The sequence below is a fragment of the Macaca thibetana genome, chromosome 12 (assembly GCF_024542745.1).
Source record: "Macaca thibetana thibetana isolate TM-01 chromosome 12, ASM2454274v1, whole genome shotgun sequence".
In the NCBI taxonomy this organism is placed as follows: domain Eukaryota; kingdom Metazoa; phylum Chordata; class Mammalia; order Primates; family Cercopithecidae; genus Macaca; species Macaca thibetana.
In genome coordinates, this window is record NC_065589.1 from 68,767,972 (window position 1) to 68,789,186 (window position 21,215).

At 36.7% G+C, this 21,215-nt stretch overlaps 2 protein-coding genes across 3 annotated transcripts in view; one reads left to right on the forward strand and one right to left on the reverse strand.

The window, feature by feature from the left end:
* Positions 1 to 21,215, reverse strand: part of SP9 (Sp9 transcription factor) — a 921,284-nt gene that overhangs the window by 181,949 nt on the left and 718,120 nt on the right. The gene's annotated exons all lie outside the window — the stretch shown is intronic.
* OLA1 (Obg like ATPase 1) overlaps positions 1 to 21,215 on the forward strand; it is a 170,517-nt gene that overhangs the window by 93,397 nt on the left and 55,905 nt on the right. For both annotated transcript variants that reach the window (XM_050751794.1, XM_050751793.1), the window contains one exon: positions 10,206 to 10,381. In XM_050751794.1, the coding sequence (XP_050607751.1) occupies positions 10,206 to 10,381 (176 nt within the window). The remainder of the gene's footprint in view (positions 1 to 10,205; positions 10,382 to 21,215) is intronic.

The following is a 21,215-nucleotide window of genomic DNA, read 5'->3' on the forward strand; positions in this document are numbered from 1 at the left end:
AGGGATGGTAGTTTTATTCCTCTGGGTCTAGATTCAGTTTTAGAGCTGTTTCCTGTAATGAGAGAGGAGGAAGGAAGAGGAGAGGGAGGGGAGACAAGCAGAGCAAAAGCAAATTCTTCTGGCTACTTGTAGTTTTGTTTTTTATTCCAGCATTAAACAATTAGACTGTAGCACAGACTGGATTATTTTATGGCCTTTGTTATATCTATTTTAATAGACTTTTCTCTGGAAAACAAATATTAAAGACTTTAGAGATTACTTTTGATTGATTTCTTATTGTAAATCAGCACAACCCACCAACTCCAGTTATACTATTCCATTATGCTTTTGAATCAAGTAATTAACACTTTACATACTAGACCAATTATTTGCATTTTTATATATTTACAAAATATTTTATTTCTCCAGAGATCTAAAAATACATTCACTGATTAATACAACTCTCTTCATTTGTTTCAAACTCTAAAGGCTAGAAATGTAAACCTACCTCTTTTTGAGTGGAATATTGTTAGCGGAATGTACTGTTAGTTATTTTGTGTATGCCAAAATTTGCCTTCTTCCCTGATATTGTTAAGAAAGGCAAATTGATTTTTGAAGTGAATATAATAAATTGAGATGCTCTTCTCCCACTTTTTAACTTTTTAATTTTTACTTTTTGAGACGAAATCTTACTCTGTCACCCAGGCTGGAGTGCAGTGGCGCAATCTCCCCTCACTGCAACCTCCACCTCCCCAGGTTCAAACAGTTCTCCTGCCTCAGCCTCCTGAGTAGCTGGGACTACAGGCACCACCACGCCCAGCGAATTTTGTATTTTTAGTAAAGACAGGGTTTCACTATGTTGGCCAGGCTGGTCTCGAACTCCTGACCTTAGGTGATCTGCCCGCTTAGGCCTCCCAAAGTGCTGGGATTACAGGCATGAGCCACTGTGCTGGGTCCCACTTTCTAACTTAAGGAAAGTGATTAAAACTACACACCTTACTTAATGCAAAGATACATATTACAAGCTTTAGGTTAAGCTATAAATTAGATTATGGTTTTGCTCAAATTGCTTTTGTTGCCAAGATGTTAAGGAGCTTTATCGAGATTAAGACTAGAGTTTTGCAGTGTTTCTGTAAACCAGGGCTTAAACTATATTTTCAAATCAGAGCATTTGGAGTATGCAATAACTAGCTTTTATACCTCTTCTCCCCCCAACCCCTGTTCACATCCCCACTTCCACTCCAGTGCAATAAAGAATTTTTGTCATGTCATTTATGGAAAATAAATAGGAGTTTGTATTTTCCAGTGTTTATTAATAAAACTATAGATAGTAAAGGAATTGCCAATGCATGTTTAGCTCTCTCCCTTCTCTTTAAATATTAATGAGTTAGAGAACTGTAAGGAAGTTGGGAACCAGAGTTCTGACATAAGGTAATACTTTGTTTTGAAGAATGGATTGGAAATTTGAAAAGGTAAAGGTTTTTTTAGCAGGATATTCTTGTCTTGATTTCTAACATTGTATTTAATAATTGATCTTCTATTGATTTAGGAATCTGGCCCCTAACCTCTGAATGATTAGACTATAAACTAGCGGGACTCTGGATTAGAATATAAACACTCAAAACATTTACTGTTAACACATAGGACAAACTGGAAAGCAGTGTAAAATAATGTAGCATGTAGTTTGTTTTGGTGCTGTGATTTAATATTACCATATATTTGTGTAATAATTTTATTTCTCTTTATCTGTAGTTTGCATTTTAGAAAAGTGGTTATCTGGTTGACATCATTTTCTTGAGTTAATTTGCACGTTCATCCTGTTTTCGTGTGTCCCATCAGATTTCTAATGCCATTCTTCTGATCGTATGTGAAGAACAGTGATTCCCTTTTAGCTGGTTCTTTACTTCTGGTTAGTCTTTCTAAACTGCTGCTTTCTATATTACTCATTAATGTAAGACTCCTTATTGGCTCCCTATTGGCTAGTAGATGAGCTCCAGACTTATCCTGATATTTGGACCTCCCTATCCTCCATGCCCACCTTTTATCATTTTCTACTCTTCAGCACAATTTCTCACTGTGATCAGCTCTCCAGTAAGCTTTGTTCATTTCAAATTTTAGTTTTTAGCTGATGCTTTCTCCTGTTGCTTGTCATGCCTTTCTTTATCTTCTTGACCTATTCAATTTTTCCTATTTTTAAAGGCCTTACTGATTACCTGTTATTAATTATGCTTATATTTAAAGTCTGCTGGTGAATATTGCTCTCCCTTTTTAATAGGTTAGATTTGTTTTCTCACCAGATTATCCAGTTACTGAGATCAAGATCCTCTTATTTTGATTTTTGTTTTTAATTCTCACAGACTTAGCACATTGTTGGATATATAAGGAGTCTTTCTCCAATTGGAAAACTTATATTTAACAAGGCATATTATAGTTTGCATATGTGTTGAGAGGGTGGCAGTTTATGCAGTGGTTTACATACCAAGGAATTCTTTACCTCTGTATTGTATAGTGGTAGAGTATGGGAAAAGCATAAGTCAAATAGGTCTATTTTGATTACATACCCTCTTATTCCCAAGAAAACTCTAGACATGCTATTTGGAATCTCAAAGTATCTTATCTGTTTTCTCTTGCTGTAACTGAATACCTGAGACTGAGTAATTTATAAAGTAAAGAAACATATTTCTTACAATCATGGAGTCTGGAAAGTACAAGGTCAGCAGGCTGCAGCTGGTGAGGGCCTTCTTGCTAGTGGGGACTTTCTGTAGAGTCCCAAGGCAGCACAGCTCAGGCCACCATATGGTGGTGGAGCTCATAAGAAATGGGCAAACTTTTTATAACAAACCCACTCTGGTGATAAATAGCCTACTCCCTTGATAACCCAAAAACCCATGAATGGCTTAATCCATTCTAGGGGCAGAGCCCTCATGACCCAGTCACCTCCCAGAGATTCCACTTCTCAACACTGCTGCATTGAGTTTCCAACACATGAACTTTCAGGGAATGCGCTGAAACTATAGCCCAGGTTTTCTATGACAGATGGTTTATAAGTATTGCTGTGAAGCCTGTACTCTTCAATACATCATGTATTTCTATGTCTCTCTAGGGATTCTTTACTTCTAAAAACTGAATACAACCCAAGTTTAAGTAGTACTGTAGGAAAGCAGTTCACTGAAGTGCTGAATTTCCAAAGTATATTTTTGTTTCTGAAGTCCTTCAGGTTAGATTCAGCATCCTAAACAGTGTATAGATTTATCCTTTTTACTCACATCTTTATGGAGTAAGAACAGGCCTTGAGTGAATGAGTAAACTGATTAATCTTCACTTCATTTATAATCATTGATAAGAGCCAACTCATCATTTCTGCCAAATCATACCAATAAATAAGTAGCATGCAGAATGTCCAGTACCATAGGAATAGTGAAATGTATCTCACCAAGTAGATATGTATTTTGAATGGACCTCAGTAAGGGAGGTACAGAAATTAGAAAAGTCACAATTTTAGAGTAAGCATTGACATTTTGCATTTATTCCCTTAGTGAATAGATTTTATATTAGAAACAGTTTATATAACTAACTAAAAATATTTTTTGGTTCATTTCATTTGATACTGCCTCAGAGTATACTGGAGCCACTCAGGGGAGTTCTGAGTTGGAGATTCTGTTAGTGAGAATGTAATAGAGGGATAAGAGAAGAGAGCTGAGAAAGACATCAACATTTACGGGTAAGTTATAACAAGAAAAGAAATGACCAGAGAAAATAGAAGAAGAATATCAGGAGAATGCAGTTAGAAAGAAGCAATGAAAGAGACTACTATTTCAGTGCTCTAAAGTTAGGTGCTACTGAGTGGTCATTCAAGATTCCTAAAGAATGGCTGTTAGATTTTAAATCATTAAGGCAAATCACTGATGTCCTTTCTAAGATCAGTTTGTTAGCTTGGTGGTGGCATATGCCAGACTATAGTGGGTTGAGTTGTAAATAGGGGAAAAACGTAGAGAGAGCAGATGTAGATAGCTCCTTCAAGAAGCTTAGCTCTGAACTGGAGGAATGAAAGTAATAACTAGAGGGGAGATTAATGTCCAGGGTGAATGACATGATTGATTTAATGCAGAATCTTAAGCATGCTTAAATGTTGATGAGCAAGTATTAGTGGAAATGGAGGAGATACAAATACAGGAGAGAGGTGTAATAGATTGAGGTCTGAGGAAATAGAAGGAACAGTCTGTGGAGCAAACTTCCTTGGGAGGGGCTCATATCCAGCACAGAGATGGGAGAGAGATTTACTAGAAATAGTAGAAGGAGTGATGTTGTCCATTTTACTGCTGGAGAGAAGGAAAGGTTAGTTAGATAACAACAAAAAGGGGGTTGGCTCTCCAGAAATGACATGCATTTCCCTGTGAAGCGGGGAAGGTTAAGGTAGCAGGGGAGAACTGGAAAGCACTAGAAATTTGAGAGAAGTCAAGAAGGTTTGAAAAGAGTACTTTGCTGTGAAAGGAAACACTGTAGGATTGCTGGGTGAGAAATCTCTGTAATAGAATCTGGCTTAAGCCTATTAAGGTTAATTTTTTTTCTATAACAAATAGTTTTTTAAATGAGGGTTTACCATAATTAATGTTTTAGTTACCCATTATGTATTTCTCCTTGTGCAAATTAAACTTGTTTGTTGTGTTTTTTGTTTTGTTTTGTTTTGTTTTGTTTATTTGAGACATAGTCTCAGTCTTGTCGCTCAGGCTGGAGTGCAGTGGCGCCATCTCGATTCACTGCAGCCTCCACTTCCCAGGTTCAAGCAGTTCTCCTGCCTCAGCCCCCCAAGTAGCTGGGACCACAGGCGCATGCCACCACGCCTGGCTAATTTTTTGTATTTTTAGTAGAGATGGGGTTTCACCATGTTGGCCAAGCTGGTCCAGAACTGCAGACCTCAAGGTGATCTGCCCTCGACCTCGCGAAGTGCTAGGATTACAGGCATGAGCCACCATGCCTGGCCTATTGTGTTTTTTAAGAAGTGACTTAAAAAGACCAGGCAGGCAGATCACTTGAGGCCAGGATTTGAGAGCAGCCTGGCCAACATGGCAAAACCCCATCTCTACTAAAAGTACAAAAAAGTTAGCCACACATGGTGGCACGCACCTGAAATCCTAGCTATTCAGGAGGCTGAGGCACTAGAATTGCTTGAACCTAGGAAGTGGAGGTAGCAGTGAGCTGAGATCCCACCGCTGCCCTCCAGCCTGAGCAACAGAGCAAGATTCTTTCTCAAAAATAAATAAACAAACAATAAAAAATGACTTGTTTTTGTATAAACAATGCATGTTTATTATAAAAAGTTTAAATGAGACAAAACTGATAAAGAAGTTTTTAAAAATTACTCAGTAGCTCACTTCTCAGAAATTCTCATTAGCATTTGGTCGGTGCCATTAAGAGAGAGAAATGACTTTATACAAATGTGATCATATAGTGTATGTGCTATTTCAAATAGACTAAATTTCATTTTGAGTTTGAAAGAAAAAGAAATAATACAGAAGAAATTACTGAACCTCAGGTACGGGTTTTTTTTTTTTTTTTTTTTTTTTTTAAACAAAAGATACAAAAGATAGGTTCTTAAATGATCCTTTAGGCCATAAGAGAGAATTCTGAAGCCTTTTGTAGACTTGATTTTTTTTTTCTTTTCTTTCCTTTTTTTTTTTTTTTTTTTGAGACGGAGTTTCGCTCTTGTTGCTCAGGCTGGAGTGCAGTGGCACGATCTCAGCTCACCACAACCTCTGCCTCCTGGGTTCAAGCAATTCTCCTGCCTCAGCCTCCTGAGTAGCTGGTGATTACAGGCATGCACCACCATGCCTGGCTAGTTTTGTATTTTTAGTAGAGATGGAGTTTCTCCATGTTGGTCAGGCTACTCTCAAACTCCTGACCTCAGGTGATCTGCCCACCTTGGCCTCCCAAAATGCTGGGATTACAGGCGTGAGCCACCGGGCTCGGCCTTTGTTGTTGTTGTTCAATCACCCAACTTGAAAATGTGTGACTTGATTTTAATGCTTGTATGAGCATAGTTTTCTTCTCCTGCTCTTGATGTTATGTGTGGTGTCAGTGATTCTGTGTCAGATGGTTGACCATCCTATAGTTGGTCAAGTATACTTTTTATTTCAGTGTTTATGCCATCTTATTTGGAATGTGAGTCTTTGAAAGTGGCTATGATTTCTAAGTAGGCCACCTTCTTGACTGATAGGATCACTTTCACAGACTGTGAGAAATCTTAGGGTGTATTACTTTATACAATTAGTCCACTTATAGAAAGAGAAAATGTTTCAAAACTCAGTGAATTTAGAAAAGCTAAACTTTAGCACTTTTGGACTCTGGCGTTATAAGAAATTTTATCTGTCTTTATGTCTAAATAGTATCTGACTGTTGAATACACCTTCCTTCTTTAAATACTTTTTCCCTCACTCTCATAAGAGCATACTCCTGGTTTTTCTCTGACTTAGGTTAGTCCTTCTCAGTCTCTTGCCAGTTCTTCTCCTCTCTCAGATATCTGAGTGTTGGAGTGCTCTCTCTAGGTGATGTCATTCAGATCTGTTACTTTAAACACATTTGATAACTGTCAATTTTGTATCTTCATTCATGACCTTACATCCTACATCTAGCCTATCTCTAAAATATAGTCCTAGTACAAACGCTTCTTTTCTTCTCCACAGTCTTATTTGAGTACCACTCGTCTGGTTATTGCTCATTGGCACCACTATAGCTACCTCCTAACTTTGTCTGCAGTCACTCTTGCCTCCTCTCTTAGAATCTTTTCTTTTTACAGTAGCTAAAGTGGACTATTTAAATCATAAGTCTTATCACCCTGCCTTCCATATATATATATTTTATATATATTTTATTTTAATCCTTTCCAGGATGAATTGAATAGCATGAAACTATATTACTCAAAATTAATTTTTTGAGTATATTGCTGAGGATTTCTTCTAAATTAGTAATTCCTACATTAAAAAAAAAAAGGTATATTCCCCGGTTACTGAAAGAATTTTGTGTGTTAGACTCTCTGCTAAACACTTGACGTATATTATCTGATGTAATCATATCCATTCTCTGGGAGGTAGAAGCATCCTCATTTTAAAGATGCGAAGATAAGATCTATAGAGGTTAGATAATTTGTCTAAGATTCTATGATCAGCAAATCTATCTGATATATAGAGTCCGTGAACTCAGATAGGTTTGCTGATCATAGAATCATATATATATATTAAAAAACTATATATATAAAAAAACTATATATATATAGTTTTTTTTTTTTTTTTTTTTTTTAACAGGGTCTTACTCTGTCGCCCAGCATGATCACAGCTCACTGCAGCCTCGACCTCCCAGGTTCAAGCAGTCTCCCACCTCAGGTCCCCAAGTAGTTGAGACCACAGGTGTGCACCACCATGCATGGCTAATTTTTTTATTTAGAGACGAGGTCTCACTATGTTGCCTAGGCTGGTGTCAAACTCCTGAGCTCAAGCGATCCTCCTGCCTCAGCCTCCCAAAGTGATAGGATTACTGGTGTGAGCCACCATACCAGGCCTCAAAGACTATATTCTTAAGCACTAAATCTTGTACTAAAGAAGGCAAGATGCAAAAAAATAAATTGCTATGACATAAGTGTATGATGAAGTTGGTTGACCCAGAAGCATGTCTTTGGAAAAGAATCTCCAATTTTTTAGCTCTAAGAAATGAGAAGTTACTCAAATGGCCACCAAATTTTATGGAAGCTTATATTTTATGGCTTTTCTAGGCCCATTCTAGGCTATTCCATTTGACAGGATAGCCTTAGTGTTCCCTTTACTTAATTTTTATCTTAATATTTGACAATTTTTTTTCAGAAATAAATTTAAATTCTACTTGTGGTATGTTACCACCTTACAATACAAATGAATATAATAATATTAACCTTGGGGCAAGGGAGCAACAGTGCCACCAGAGTATATAAGGTCTGTGGTTTGAATTTTTTTCTTATAGTAGGGGGAATAGATTAGTGATGATACAGTCATAACTCATTTCCTAGGCTAGTCCTTGGCAGAGTCTAAGTAAGGTACAAACTAGAAAATAATTTGGTTTTTTTGGGGGGGGGTCGTTTTTGCTCGGCAAGGTCTTGCTCGGTTGCCCAGGCTCGACTGTAGTGGCATGATCATGGCTCATTACAGCCTCTAACTCCTGACCTGAAGCAGTCCTCCTACCTTAGCCTCTCCAGTAGCCAAGAGTATAGGCACACACCACCATGCCCAACTATATATTTTTTTAATTTTCTTGTAGAGACAGGATCTTGCCTTGTTGCCCAGGCTGGTCTTGGACTCATGGGCTCAAGTGATCCTCCCACCTTGGCCACCCAAAGTGCTGAGATTACAGGTGTGAGCCACCACACCCAACCTAAAAGATAATTTGAAAATTGCAAGATAGACACATGATTTCTTCCCCTTCCTCCTTTATTCTGTTTTTTTTCTTTGGATTTGTTTAGATCGTCGGAGGGCTTTGTTTTCTTTGCATTCAGAAGAATTGCAGTTACTAAGTTTCTCTCTATTATCAACTTGGTTAAAATTGAGGATTGTAATTAAGAATTGCCATTAAAAACCTGCTAATGCATTTACTGTAGGGATGTTGTTGAGGACATCACTATGGTTAGTCATTGGACCCTACATAGAGACAACTATGTAGGATATTTTTCATTCTGAGTGTCACAGAAAGCTTAGTCACTTCTGTAACTTACAGTGTTATTTGTGTTGCTTGACTGCCAGGAAGCTTCCATTTTTATTTTCCTACTTTATTGTGCTATTTGCATAAGATGCCTCAAATCTTGACAAGAAGTAAATAATATTGTGCTTTCAGGGAGACTTCTTTCATATTTTCAAAGATTCAAAAAATTTACCTAAACCACTGTCTATTTTGTTTATTAGTAAAACATAATGTAACTCCTCATTTCTGCTAATTTTGCTCATATGAATTTGACATTAAATAGTATACTATTTGTACACAAAAAACTTAAATACTACTTTACATACCTATACTTTAATTGTAATCGTATATTTATGTTTTATTATTATTACTGAATAATCCACATTACAATACAACTTAATTATTTTTAATTCTGGGAAATTATATTTTAAAACAATTTATAACTTGTAACAAGAGTATCTTGGTTTTTGGTATTTAAGAATGAGCTGTGTTCACTGTTTCTCTTAACCAAAGTCAATCAAACTCTCTCATGATTTCTTTGATACCTCTGTCTAAAATAATTGATACTTTATGTTTGAAAACATCTCATTTGGGGACTATAATCTAATTGGTAATTTTAATGAAATTAATTTGTTTATAAATGTGTATATTGTTTGGTGGATGTATCATTGCTTTCTGTTTGTAATATTTCTTAGTATTTGTTCATTTTTTATGATACTGTTCTTTATCTGGTAATTTGAGTAAATCCCAGTTGAATTATGTTGCCACATTATGTCTTCAAAAGGGCATAAAGTCAGTACACATGCTTCAGTAATATCTGGTTGTTTTACCCTTATGTTTCCAGTTGGCAATTTGAAATTATGGCTTCAACTGCACTCTAAATATGTGATAATAGCATGTGTTTCTAATAAGGGCCAGCATCATTTTGTTCAGATAGTGTGAATGGTTGTCACTCATATATGACAAATGCACCTTCATCTGCTTCTTTGATAGCCCCCTAAAAACCATACCCTGAAATCAGGCCGATGAAATTAGCTGCTGTGTAAATTGTGTGTCTGAGTGGTTCATTATCTAATCACCGTCAGAACCACAGTGATAAAGTAGATTGAAGCAGGGAAGAGGTCTGCCAGATGATTTCAGACACCCCCCCTCCCTAAATCTGGTTTCCCTTGGAAACCCTAATAGTGCAGTTCAGAACTTCAATCTTTCATGCCTGGAATTCAGTATCTTTTAATGTACCAAACTTGGAAATGCCAATAGTTCTAGAACATAATTTTGTTTTTATAAAGACCATAATTTTATTTATTTAAATCAATTTTTGAAATATTGAGACTCTTGAACTACAGTTTTATTGCCAGTAGCCTCACTATTACTAAATGGGGAAAAAATGCTATGTCCTACTTGCTGAGAAGCCAGAGTAATTTATTTATTATATTTATTTGTTAACCTTCTAGGAATCTTTCCCTCTAATCATAATGAACCCTCTGTATTATTTGTTTATTGAATTGCTTCCCTTTAATTCATTTTAGGTGCTTTTGAAGATGATGATATCACACATGTTGAAGGAAGTGTAGATCCTATTCGAGATATAGAAATAATACATGAAGAGCTTCAGCTTAAAGATGAGGAAATGATTGGGCCCATTATAGATAAACTAGAAAAGGTGGCTGTGAGAGGAGGAGATAAAAAACTAAAACCTGAATATGTAAGTAAAAATTTACAGCTTCTTTAGATACTCAAGAGTTTATTTTTCTTGATTAAATTTTTTAAATAATGCATGTGATATATCTAATATTGTTATGGAATTTTAGAAGCTAAGGGTTATTTCTGTTAAAAAAAATTGTTAAGAAACTTTATTTTTAAACAACCAAGGACCATGGTGATAGGCTATTTAGGGGGTTCTAAGCAAGCAGTAGTTAGCAGTAATAATGAGTGTTTATATGATTACTATGTAGGTCTTCAAGTTTTAGTGTTAATAAAGTGTGGTTTATGATGAAAAACTTACTGGATTTGGCAAAATGACTCATACAGGTTTCATGGATTTGAAGAAGTGATTTATACAAAGAACTGGTTCTCCAGAGGGGTTAACTAAATTAATACACTCTTAAAGTAAACAGATCATTTTAATATTTTATGGAATGAAAAGATGCATCATTGTTCTTAATATTCAAATGTGTTTTCTATCACATTATAATGAATAATTATTAGTAACGTTGTAATAAATGTTCCAAAATGTACTTTGAAGCTTTTAGTTTACATATGATTGAATTGTCTTTAACATTTAAGAAACGGTGCCCTGGCGAGGCATGGTGGCTCACGCCCATCATCCCAGCGCTTTGGGAGGCTGAGGTGGGTGGATCACCTGAGATCAGGAGTTTGAGACCAGCCTAGCCAACATGGTGAAACCCTGTCCCTACTAAAAATACAAAAATTAGCCGAGTGTGGTTGTAGGTGCCTGTAATCCCAGCTACTCGGGAGGCTGAGGCAGGAGAATCACTTGAACCTGGGAGGCAGAGGTTGCAGTGAGCAGAGATTGTACCACTGCACTCCAGCCTGAGTGACACAGTGAGACTCCATCTCAAAAAATATATTCAATAGTGGTCTCATAAGATAACATCAAATTTTTTCTCTACCTTTTCTATGTTTAGATAAACAAATATTTACCATTGTGTTACAATTGCCTACAGTATTCAACACAATAACATGCCGTACAGGTTTGTAAGAGCAATAGGCTATACCACATACCCCACAGCCTAAGGAATATTAGTAGGCTGTACAATCTAGGTTTGTGAAAATATACTCTGCATTGTTTGCACAAGGAGAAAATTGCTCAAAGACACATTTCTCAGAACAGTATCCTCATCATTAAGCACTGCATGACTGTAGTTTCTTTGGGAGCTATATCAGGAGACACATCAGAGAGTAAGAAATTGAAACTAGTAAGAGAGGCTGGGCGCGGTGGCTCATGCCTGTAATCCCAGCACTTTGGGAGGCCGAGGCAGGCAGATCACGAGGTCAAGAGATTGAGACCATCCTGGCCAACGTAGTGAAACCCTGTCTGTACTGAAAATAGAAAAATTAGCCAGGCGTGGTGGCAGGCACCTGTAGTCCCAGCTACTCAGGAGGCTGAGGCAGGAGAATTGCTTGAACCCTGGAGGCAGAGGTTGCAGTGAGCCGAGATCGCGCCCTTGCACTCCAGCCTGGTGACAGAGTGAGACTCTGTCTCAAATAAATAAATAAATAAAATATTTTTAAAAATAAAATGAAACTAGTAAGAGAAAGTAACCAACACAAAGTATGTAAATGAGCAGGTTACCCCTATGGGCAAGAGTAAGGAAGCTGGGGTAATTATCAACCAATTTATATCAATTACTGGCTATGGGCTACTCCGAGGAGTGTTAACTCCTTGGTGCCTGATGTCTTTGTGGTTTGAGCATAGAATTGAGTCAGACTAACAGATGCTTACCTTAAGCCATCACCATGTACTAGACCTGTGATAGCAAAGGGAATTTTGGGCAGGGTAATCCTATAATTCTAGCACTTCGGGAGGCCAAGGCAGGTGGATCACCTGAGATCAGGAGTTTGAGACTAGCCTGGCCAACATGGTGAAATCCCATCTCGACCGAAAATACAAAAATTAGCCAGGTGTGGTGGTGCGTGCCTGTAATCTCACCTACTCGGGAGACTGAGGCAGGAGAATCACTGGAACCTGGGAGGTGGAGGCTGCAGTGAGCCGAGATCATGCCACTGCACTCCAGGCTGGCCAACAGAGTGAGACTCAGTCTCAATTAAAAAAAAAAAAGGAAAAGGAAAAGAAAAGGGATACCTATATGATTATGAGATCAACTAGCTACTGTAAGGAAGTTTCTTTTAGAAATATATTTCTTATTTTCTCTAGCAAATGGTCTAAAGGTACAAAAATGTGATAGACATAAAAGAGATAGCTACTTGAACTTTATGAGAAAGATAGGCAGGTCATTTTGTATTTTAGTTTAGGTATTGTATTTACCTATTCTTCTTCAATATTGTTGATTCTTCCTGTTCATTTAAATGTATCTTTATTTTCTGAGTAATCTTTCAAAAATTCAACATTCAAACCTCTTTTCCTATGAAGTTTCCAGTTTCTAGATGTGGATTTTTGTATTTTTATGTCAATAAGCATGAAAGACTTAGGTTAAATATACTCTAGCATGAAACATGAGCTGACTTTTTAATGTTAAAGCAGAGTCTTTCCTGAGAGCAAGGTAGATATACTCTGACATAAGATACACCTTTTTTTTTTTTTTTTTTTTTTTTTTTTTTTTTGAGACTGCGTCTCACTCTGTCACCCAGGCTGGAGTTCAGTGGCACTATATCGGCCTCCCTGGTTGAAGTGATTCTTCTGCCTCAGGCTTCCAAGTAGCTGGGACTACAGGCGCATGCCACGACGCCCAGCTAATTTTTGTATTTTTAGTAGAGACGGGGTTTCACTGTATTGGCCAGGCTGGTCTCAAACTCCTGACCTCATGATCCACTCACCTCGGCCTCCCAAAGTGCTGAGATTACAGGCGTGAGCCACCGCGTGCGGCCAAGGTACACCTTTTATAGTGAGTCTTGCTGTCTGAAGTAAAACCCAGGCATTAAAGAAGGCAGGAGTGGGATAAGCATATTCTCTTGGCATCAGCCAAATGTGTTCATTTCCTAGGGCGGCTGTAACAAGCACCATGAACTGGATGACTTTAAACAACTATGTCTTCTTTCCCGGTTCTAGAGGATGAGAAGTCTGAAGTCAGGGTGTTGGCAGGGCCATGCTCCCTCTGAAGCCTCTCTGGGGGAGAAGTTCTAGCTTCTGGTAGCTCCAGGTGTTCCTTGCCTTGTGACAGCAGAACTCCAATCTCTGCCTTAGTCTTCACATGGCCACCTTTCCTGTGTCTCTGTCCAAATTTCCCTTTTCTTATAAGGACACAAGTCATACTGGCTTAAAGGCCCACCTTCCTCTAAGTATGACTTCATCTTAATTAATTCCCAAATAAGTTCACTTTCTGAGTATCAGGGATGGGATTCAATATATGATACCAAGTCATCAAGATCAAGGTTAATTTTAAATCTATTTGTGTGTATGTACATCTCATTTGGAAAAATGAAATTTGAAAAATGAAGTTAGGAGGCTTTAAGGAACAATTTATTTTGTATCAATTATTTGGAAATCATTATACTTAGAAAATATTCATAGAACTAATAGCTAATTAAAGAACTAAAGACCACTAGAAATTATAATTAATGAGTCTTTTTTTCTGAAAACATCTGAGTAAAAAATTAATGTCCTCAGTAATATGTAACTATTAGCAGATTTCTTATATTCTTAAGGCAGTTTTTAAAACTGGTATTAACATAGCTTTTGAAATATTTAAGGTATTTGTTTTTAACAAACATTGAAAGATTCAGAGTAGCATACAGGCATACTTCATTTTATTGACCTTCACTTTATTCGGTTCCACAGATGTTGTGGGTTTGGGGGGTTTTGTTGTTTTACAAATCAAAGGTTTGTGGCAACGCTGTGTTGAGCAACTCAATGCCATTTTTCCAACAGCAGGTGCTCCCTTTGTGTTTCTGTGTCACATTTTGATAATTCTTACAAGATTTCAAACATTTTTGTTATTATAGTATTTGTTAAGGTGGTGTTTGACCGGTGATCTTTGATGTTCCTGGTATAACTGCTTTGGGGAGCCATGAACCATGCACATAGAAGACAGCAAACTTTGTCGATAAATGTTGGGTGTGCTCTGATTGCTCCACCTACTGGCCGTTTTCCATCTCTCTCCCTCTCCCAGGTTGTCTATGTTCCCTGAGACACAACATTGAAATTGGGCCAAATATTAATAATACCCCTACGATGGCTTCTAAGTGTTCAAGTGAAAGGAAGAGTCACATCTCTCACTTTAAATCAAAAGCTAGAAATGATTAAGCTTAGTGAGGAAGGCATGTTGACAGCTAAGATAGGCTGAAAGCCAGGTCTTTTGCACTAGATAACCAAGTTGTGAATGCAAAGGAAAAGTTCTTGAAGGAAATTAAAAGTGCTCCTCCAGAGAACACACGAATGAGAAGAAAGCAAAACAGCTGTATTGCTGATATGGAGAAAGGGATTTTTTTGTTTTATTTTGGTTTGGTTTTTTTTGACACAATGTCTCACTGTCTTGTCCAGGCTGGATCCAAACCCCTGGGCTTAAGTGATCCTCTTACCTCAGCCTCCCAAGTAGCTAGGATTATAGGTGTATACCACCATGCCCGGCTAATATGGAGAAAATTTTAGTGTTCTTGATAGAAGCTCGAACTATCTGCAATATTCCCTTAAGCAAAGGACTAGTCCAGAGCAAGGTCCTTACTCTTTAATTCTAGAGTTAGAAAATAGAGAGGTGAGGAAGCTGCAGAAGAAAAGTTGGAAGCTTGCAGAGGTTGTTTCATGTGGTTTAAGAAAAGAAGCCATAGCCCTAACATAAAACTGCAAGGTGAAGCAGCAAGTGCTAATGTGGAAGCCGCCGCAAGTTCTCCAGAAGGTCTAAGATCACTGATGAAGACAATGAAAACAACAGATGCTCAATGTTGACAAAACAGCCTTGGAAGAAGAGGCCATCCAGGCTTTAATTGCTTGAGAAGAGAAGTCAATTCTTGGCTTCAAAGGATATGCTGACTCCCTTGTTAAGGGCTAATGTGGCTGGTGACTTTAAGTTGAAACCAATGCTCATTACCATTCTGAAAATCCTAGAGCCTTTGAGAGTTATGCTAAATCTATTCTGCCTGTGCTATATAAGTGGAACAACAAAACCTGGATGACAGCACATCTGTTTACAGCATGGTTTACTGAATATTTTAAGCCCACTGTTGAGACCTACTGCTCAGAAAAAAACGATTCCTTTCATTGAGACCTACTGATCATTGACAAAGTACCTGATCATTCAAGAACTCTGATGGAGATGTGCTAGGAGGTTAATGTTGTTTTCTTGCCTGCTAAAACAACATCCATTCTGCAGCCCATAGATCAAGGAGTAATTTTGATGTTCATATCTTATTATTTAAGAAAATACATTTCATAAGACTGTAGCTGTCATAGGTAGTGATTTATCTCATGGATCTGGGCAAAATAAATTGAAAACCTTTTGGAAAGGATTCACCATTCTAGATGTCATTAAGAATATTCATGGCTGGGCGTGGTGGCTCACGCCTGTAATCCCAGCACTTTGAGAGGCCAAGGTGGGCAGATCACGGGATCAGGAGTTCAAGACCAGCCTGGCCAACGTGGTGAAAACCTGTCTCTACTAGAAATACAAAAAAAAAAAAAAAAATAGCCAGGCACGGTGGTGTGTGCCTGTAATCCTAGCTACTCAAGAGTCTGAGGCAGGAGAATTGCTTGAACCTGGGATTCTGAGGTTACAGTGAGCCAAGATCACACTACTGCATTCCAGCCTGGGCGACAGAGCAAGACTTGTCTCAGGGGAAAAAGAAAAGAAAAGAATATTCATGATTCATGAGAGGTCAAAACATCAACATTAATAGGGGTTTGGGATGAGTTGATTCCAAACCCACATGGATGACTTTGAGAGGCTCAAGACTTCAGTGGAGGAAGTAACTGCAGATGTGGTGGAAATAGCAAGAGAACTGGATGTAGACGTGGAACCTGAAGACATGATGGAACTGCTATAATCTCATGATAAAATTTGAATGGATGAGAGGTTGCCTGTTATGGATGATCAAAGAAAGTGGTTTCTCGAGATGGAATCTACTGCTGATGAAGATGCTGTGAACATTGTTGAAATGACAACAAAGGATTTAGAATATCACATACACTTAGTTGGTAAAGTAGTGGCAGGATTTGAGAGGATTGGCTTCAGTTTTGAGAGAAGTTGAAATGTGGGTAAAATGCTATGAAATAGCATTGCATGTCACAGGGAAATTTTTTGTGAAAGGAAGAGTTGATTGATATGGCAAACCTCATTGTTTTCATGTTTTAAGAAATTGTCACAGCCACCCAACTTTCAGCAACCACTACGCTGATTAGTCAGCAGCCATCAACATTAAGGCAAGTCCCTCCACCAGCAAAAAGATTACAACTCACTGAAAGCACAGATGATCATTAGCATTTTTTAGTAAAAGTATTTTTAAATTAAGGTTTGTATACTGTTTTTGTAGACATGCTATTGCACACTTAATAGACTACAATATAATGTAAACATAACCCTTATGCTTACTAGGAAACAAAAAGTTTGTGTGACTTGCTTTATAGTGATACTTCATTGCACTCACTTTTACTTGCTTTATGGTGATACTCACTTTATTGGAACTAAACCTGCAATATCTCTGAGGTGTGGTTGTACTGTAAAAATATATTCTTCCTCCTTTTATCTTCACATTTACCCCTTTCTTCTCTTTAGACTGTTGTGTGTCCTTTTAGGACACATGACTTAAAGAGATCATTTCTAAAAGAACATGATACTAGAGTAATTTTTGATAAGGCTGAACTCTCAGTCCTCATAATCTCTAGTTAATTGAACCAAATTGTTTAACAGAAAAACTGTATCTATGACTCCTTCCTCTTTTGTACCATCTACATCTCATCCTGTTGATTTTATATCTTGAATATTCCCCATACCTCTTTCTTTCTTCTTGTTTTTATTACTTCTTCTTTGGTTTGAGCCTCACTTATACTTAATTTGTTTTTGCGGTTTAACTGATCTTTTTGCCTCTAACTGCTCTTGTTTTCCACAAATACAAAATGAAGATCTAATCATGTTATTCCCTTGATTAAAATACCTATTTCCTATGGGACAGTGCCAACATAAAGGCCATGGCTCACAAAGTTCTTTGTGACTTGGGTTTGCTGGCTTAACATTGCTTTTTTTCCAGCGCTCCTGACGGTGAACTTAGGACTTTAACTGTACTGATTTTACATGAGGTCATTTACCAGAACTTTACCTGTTTGGTACTCTTCCATTCCCAATTCTTAGTCATTCTTCAAGACATAGCCTAAAGCATAAGTTCCCTGTTCCTTAAAAACAACTTTTTTATTGTGGTAAACTATACATAACATAAAATATACCATTAACCAATTTAAGTGTACAATTTCACTAGTATGAAGTACATTTATAATATTGTACAACCATTACCCCTATATATTTTCATAACTTTTTCGTCATTTTATACTGGAACTTTGTACTTTTATTATTCTTACAGCTTTTCTGTGAGTTTAAAATTTTTTTCAAAATAAAAAGTAAAAACACAATAATGATAACATGTTTTAATGTATAGAGTTCAGTTAAAATACATGACAATAATACAGAAAGGGTAGGAGAGGGTAGTGGAGTAAAAATGTTAAAATACTGCAATAAAAGACAAAGATTATATTTCAAAATAACCAGAAGAATGTTCTTACTACAAAGAAATGATAAATATATGAGGTGATGAATATGCTTAATACCCAGATTGATCATTACACAAAGTGTACATGTATCAAAACATCGCACTGTGCCCCATCAACATATGCAATTATTATGTGTCAGTTAAAAACAAAACTTCAAATACGTTTACTTTCTCTGGGGAAAGAAAAAAGAGGAGTTTGACAGTTTCTCTAAAAGTTAATTATAGACTTACCATATGAACTAGCAATTCTACTTCTGGGTATATACCCATCACAGTTACTCAAACAATATATGTGCATGTATGTTCATAGTGGCAATATTCATAGTAGCCAAAAAGGAATGAAGTACTGATGCTACAATGTGCATGAGCCTCAAAAACATTATGCCATGTGAAAGAAGCCAGGTCACATCGTGAATGATTCCATATATATGCAGTGTTCAGAACAGGCAAATCCATAGAGACAGAACTGCATATTGGTGGTTGTCAGAGACTAGGGGAAGGAATAATGGATAGAAACTGCTTAATGAGTACCTTGCTTTATTTTGGAGTGATGGAAATGTTTTGGATCTAAATAGAGGTGGTCTGCATAACATTGTGAGTGTATGAAATGCTTTAGTACTAGATTGTGTTCAGATGGCTAATTTTATGTTTTATGTATTTTACTCCAATAAAGTTTTTAAAAATTAAAAAAGACAAAGAATGTCAGATTGGGTTTTAAAAGTCCACCTCTCTGCTGCCTACAAGAAACACATCTTAAATACAGATGCTCCTGGACTTACGTTGGGGTTACATCATAAGTTGAAAATATTGTATGTTGGCCTGGTGCAGTGGCTCACGCCTGTAATCCCAGCACTTTGGGAGGCTGAGGTGGGTGGATCGCTTGAGGCCAAGAAACCAACATGGCATAACCCTGTCTCTACTAAAAATACAAAAATCAGCTGGGCATGGTGGCACATCCCTGTAATCCCAGCTACTTGGAAGGCCAAGGCACGAGAACGGCTTGAACCCGAGAGGTGGAAATTGCAGTGAGTCAAGGTTGCACCACTGCACTCCAGCCTGGGTGAGAGAGTGAGTCTCTGTCTCGAAAAGAAAATATTGTATGTCAAAACAAAAAGCACTAATACCCCAATATACCCATCATAAAACCCAGAAGTCATAAGCTAAACCATCATAGGTCCAAATTCTCCTTGACTTACAATGCGGTTATGTCCCAGTAAAGTAAAAAATCTTAAATTGAATGAACTATTGTAAGTTGAAGATGCGGAAAAGTTGAAAGCAAAGAATGGAGAAATATATACTGTGCAAGCCCTAACAACAACAAAAAAGTTAGGATAGTATATGATATCAAAGTAGACTTTAAAGGAGTTAAAAGGGGCATTTCCTAATGCCAAATGTTCAGTATACCAGGAGGCACAAAAACTTAAGTTTGTATATGCATAATAATATAACCTCAAAATACATAGTGCAAAAAGTGGCAGGATTGGAAGACAAAACATAAGAAAAACAAATCTATAGTAGTAAAAGAAAATATTAATACTTTTAGTAATTGATAGAATAAACAGAACTTTAGTAAAGAATATAGAAGATTTAAACAACTTAATGAAGGAAGTTGACCTAATTGACATATATAGGATACTGCACCCAACAACAGTAGAATTCTTTTCAAGTACAAATGGAACATTTTCCAAAATTGATCATTTCATTGGCTATAAAACACGAATTTCAAATTATTGAAATCGTAAAGAATATATTATCTAAACACTATGGAATTAAACTTAGCAGTCAATAATGGGAAGATTACTAGAAATTGTCTAAATGTCTAGAAGTTAAGCAGTATAATTCTGAAAGATATCATGTTTCAAAGAAGAAATCACTATGGAAAGAAAATAGTTTAACTGTATGATAATGAAAATACGATATATCAAAATTTGTTGTTTTCTGATGTTTAAACTCAAGTTCTATAAATTTAGTCATAAATGTATATGTCTCAAAATAAGGAAAGGTGAAATCAGTGATCTGAAAGTCTTCTTCTGAAGGAGTTAGAAAAAGAACAATAAAAGGAAAAAGGAACCCAGAGAAATTAGATAAAAGGAAACAATTAAGATGAAAGTAAATATTAGTGAAATAGGAAAGAAGCATGTAATAAAAAGGATCAAAAAGGCCAAAAGTTGGTCATTTGAAAACACTAGTAAAATATAAATTCTTAGCAAGACTAGTGAAGGGGGAAAGAGAAAAGGGAAAAACTAGCATTATGAATGAAAATGTGTTACTGTAGATTCTGTAGACATCAATAGGCTGCTAAGAGGCTATTATAAGCAATTTATGGCAATCATTTTGAAAAATATATGAGATGGGCAAATTTAAAAGACTGCTTAAGAAAATGAGTGTAAAAAGAAATAAAAATGTAAATAGTTTTATATCTGTTGAAGAAATTGAATTCATAATTTTAAACCTTACTATAAAGAAAAGTCCTGACCCAGATGACTTTACTATACATGTAAAGTCTCAATCACACTCTTCCATACAGTAGAAAAAGAGGAAAAACTTTATGAGGTCAGAATAGTCCTGATACTAAAATCTTACAATACAAGACAGAAAAATTATAGATGAGTCTCTTTCATGAACATAAAAGCACATTCCTCAGAGAAAGAAGATATCTGCAGTATCTAACAAAGAACTCCTACAAATAAATAAGAAAAAGACAGCCTGATAGAAAAATATGCAGAGACTTCAACAAGTACTTCACAAAAGAAATTCCTCATTAATCACCACAGAAATGCAAATTCAGACTATAGTGAGATACCATACACTTGCCATAAATTAGTAAGACTGACAATACCAAGTGTTGGGAAGAATGTGAAGCAAACGAAATTGTCATACAGTGCTGATGGGAGTGTAAATTAGTACATCTGCTTTTGAAAATTTATTAGCAATATGTATGAAGTTTAGATAAATGCCTGGCCTACAACCAAGCAATTCCAGTCTTAGGTATATACTCAAGAGAAATGCGTGCACAAATTTACCAAAATACATGTACAAGAATGTTTATAGCAGCTTTATTCCTAATAGCCTTAAAGTATAAACAGCCTAGATGTCCATTAACAGTAGAATGTATAAATTGTGCAATATTCCTACAGTGAAATATTATA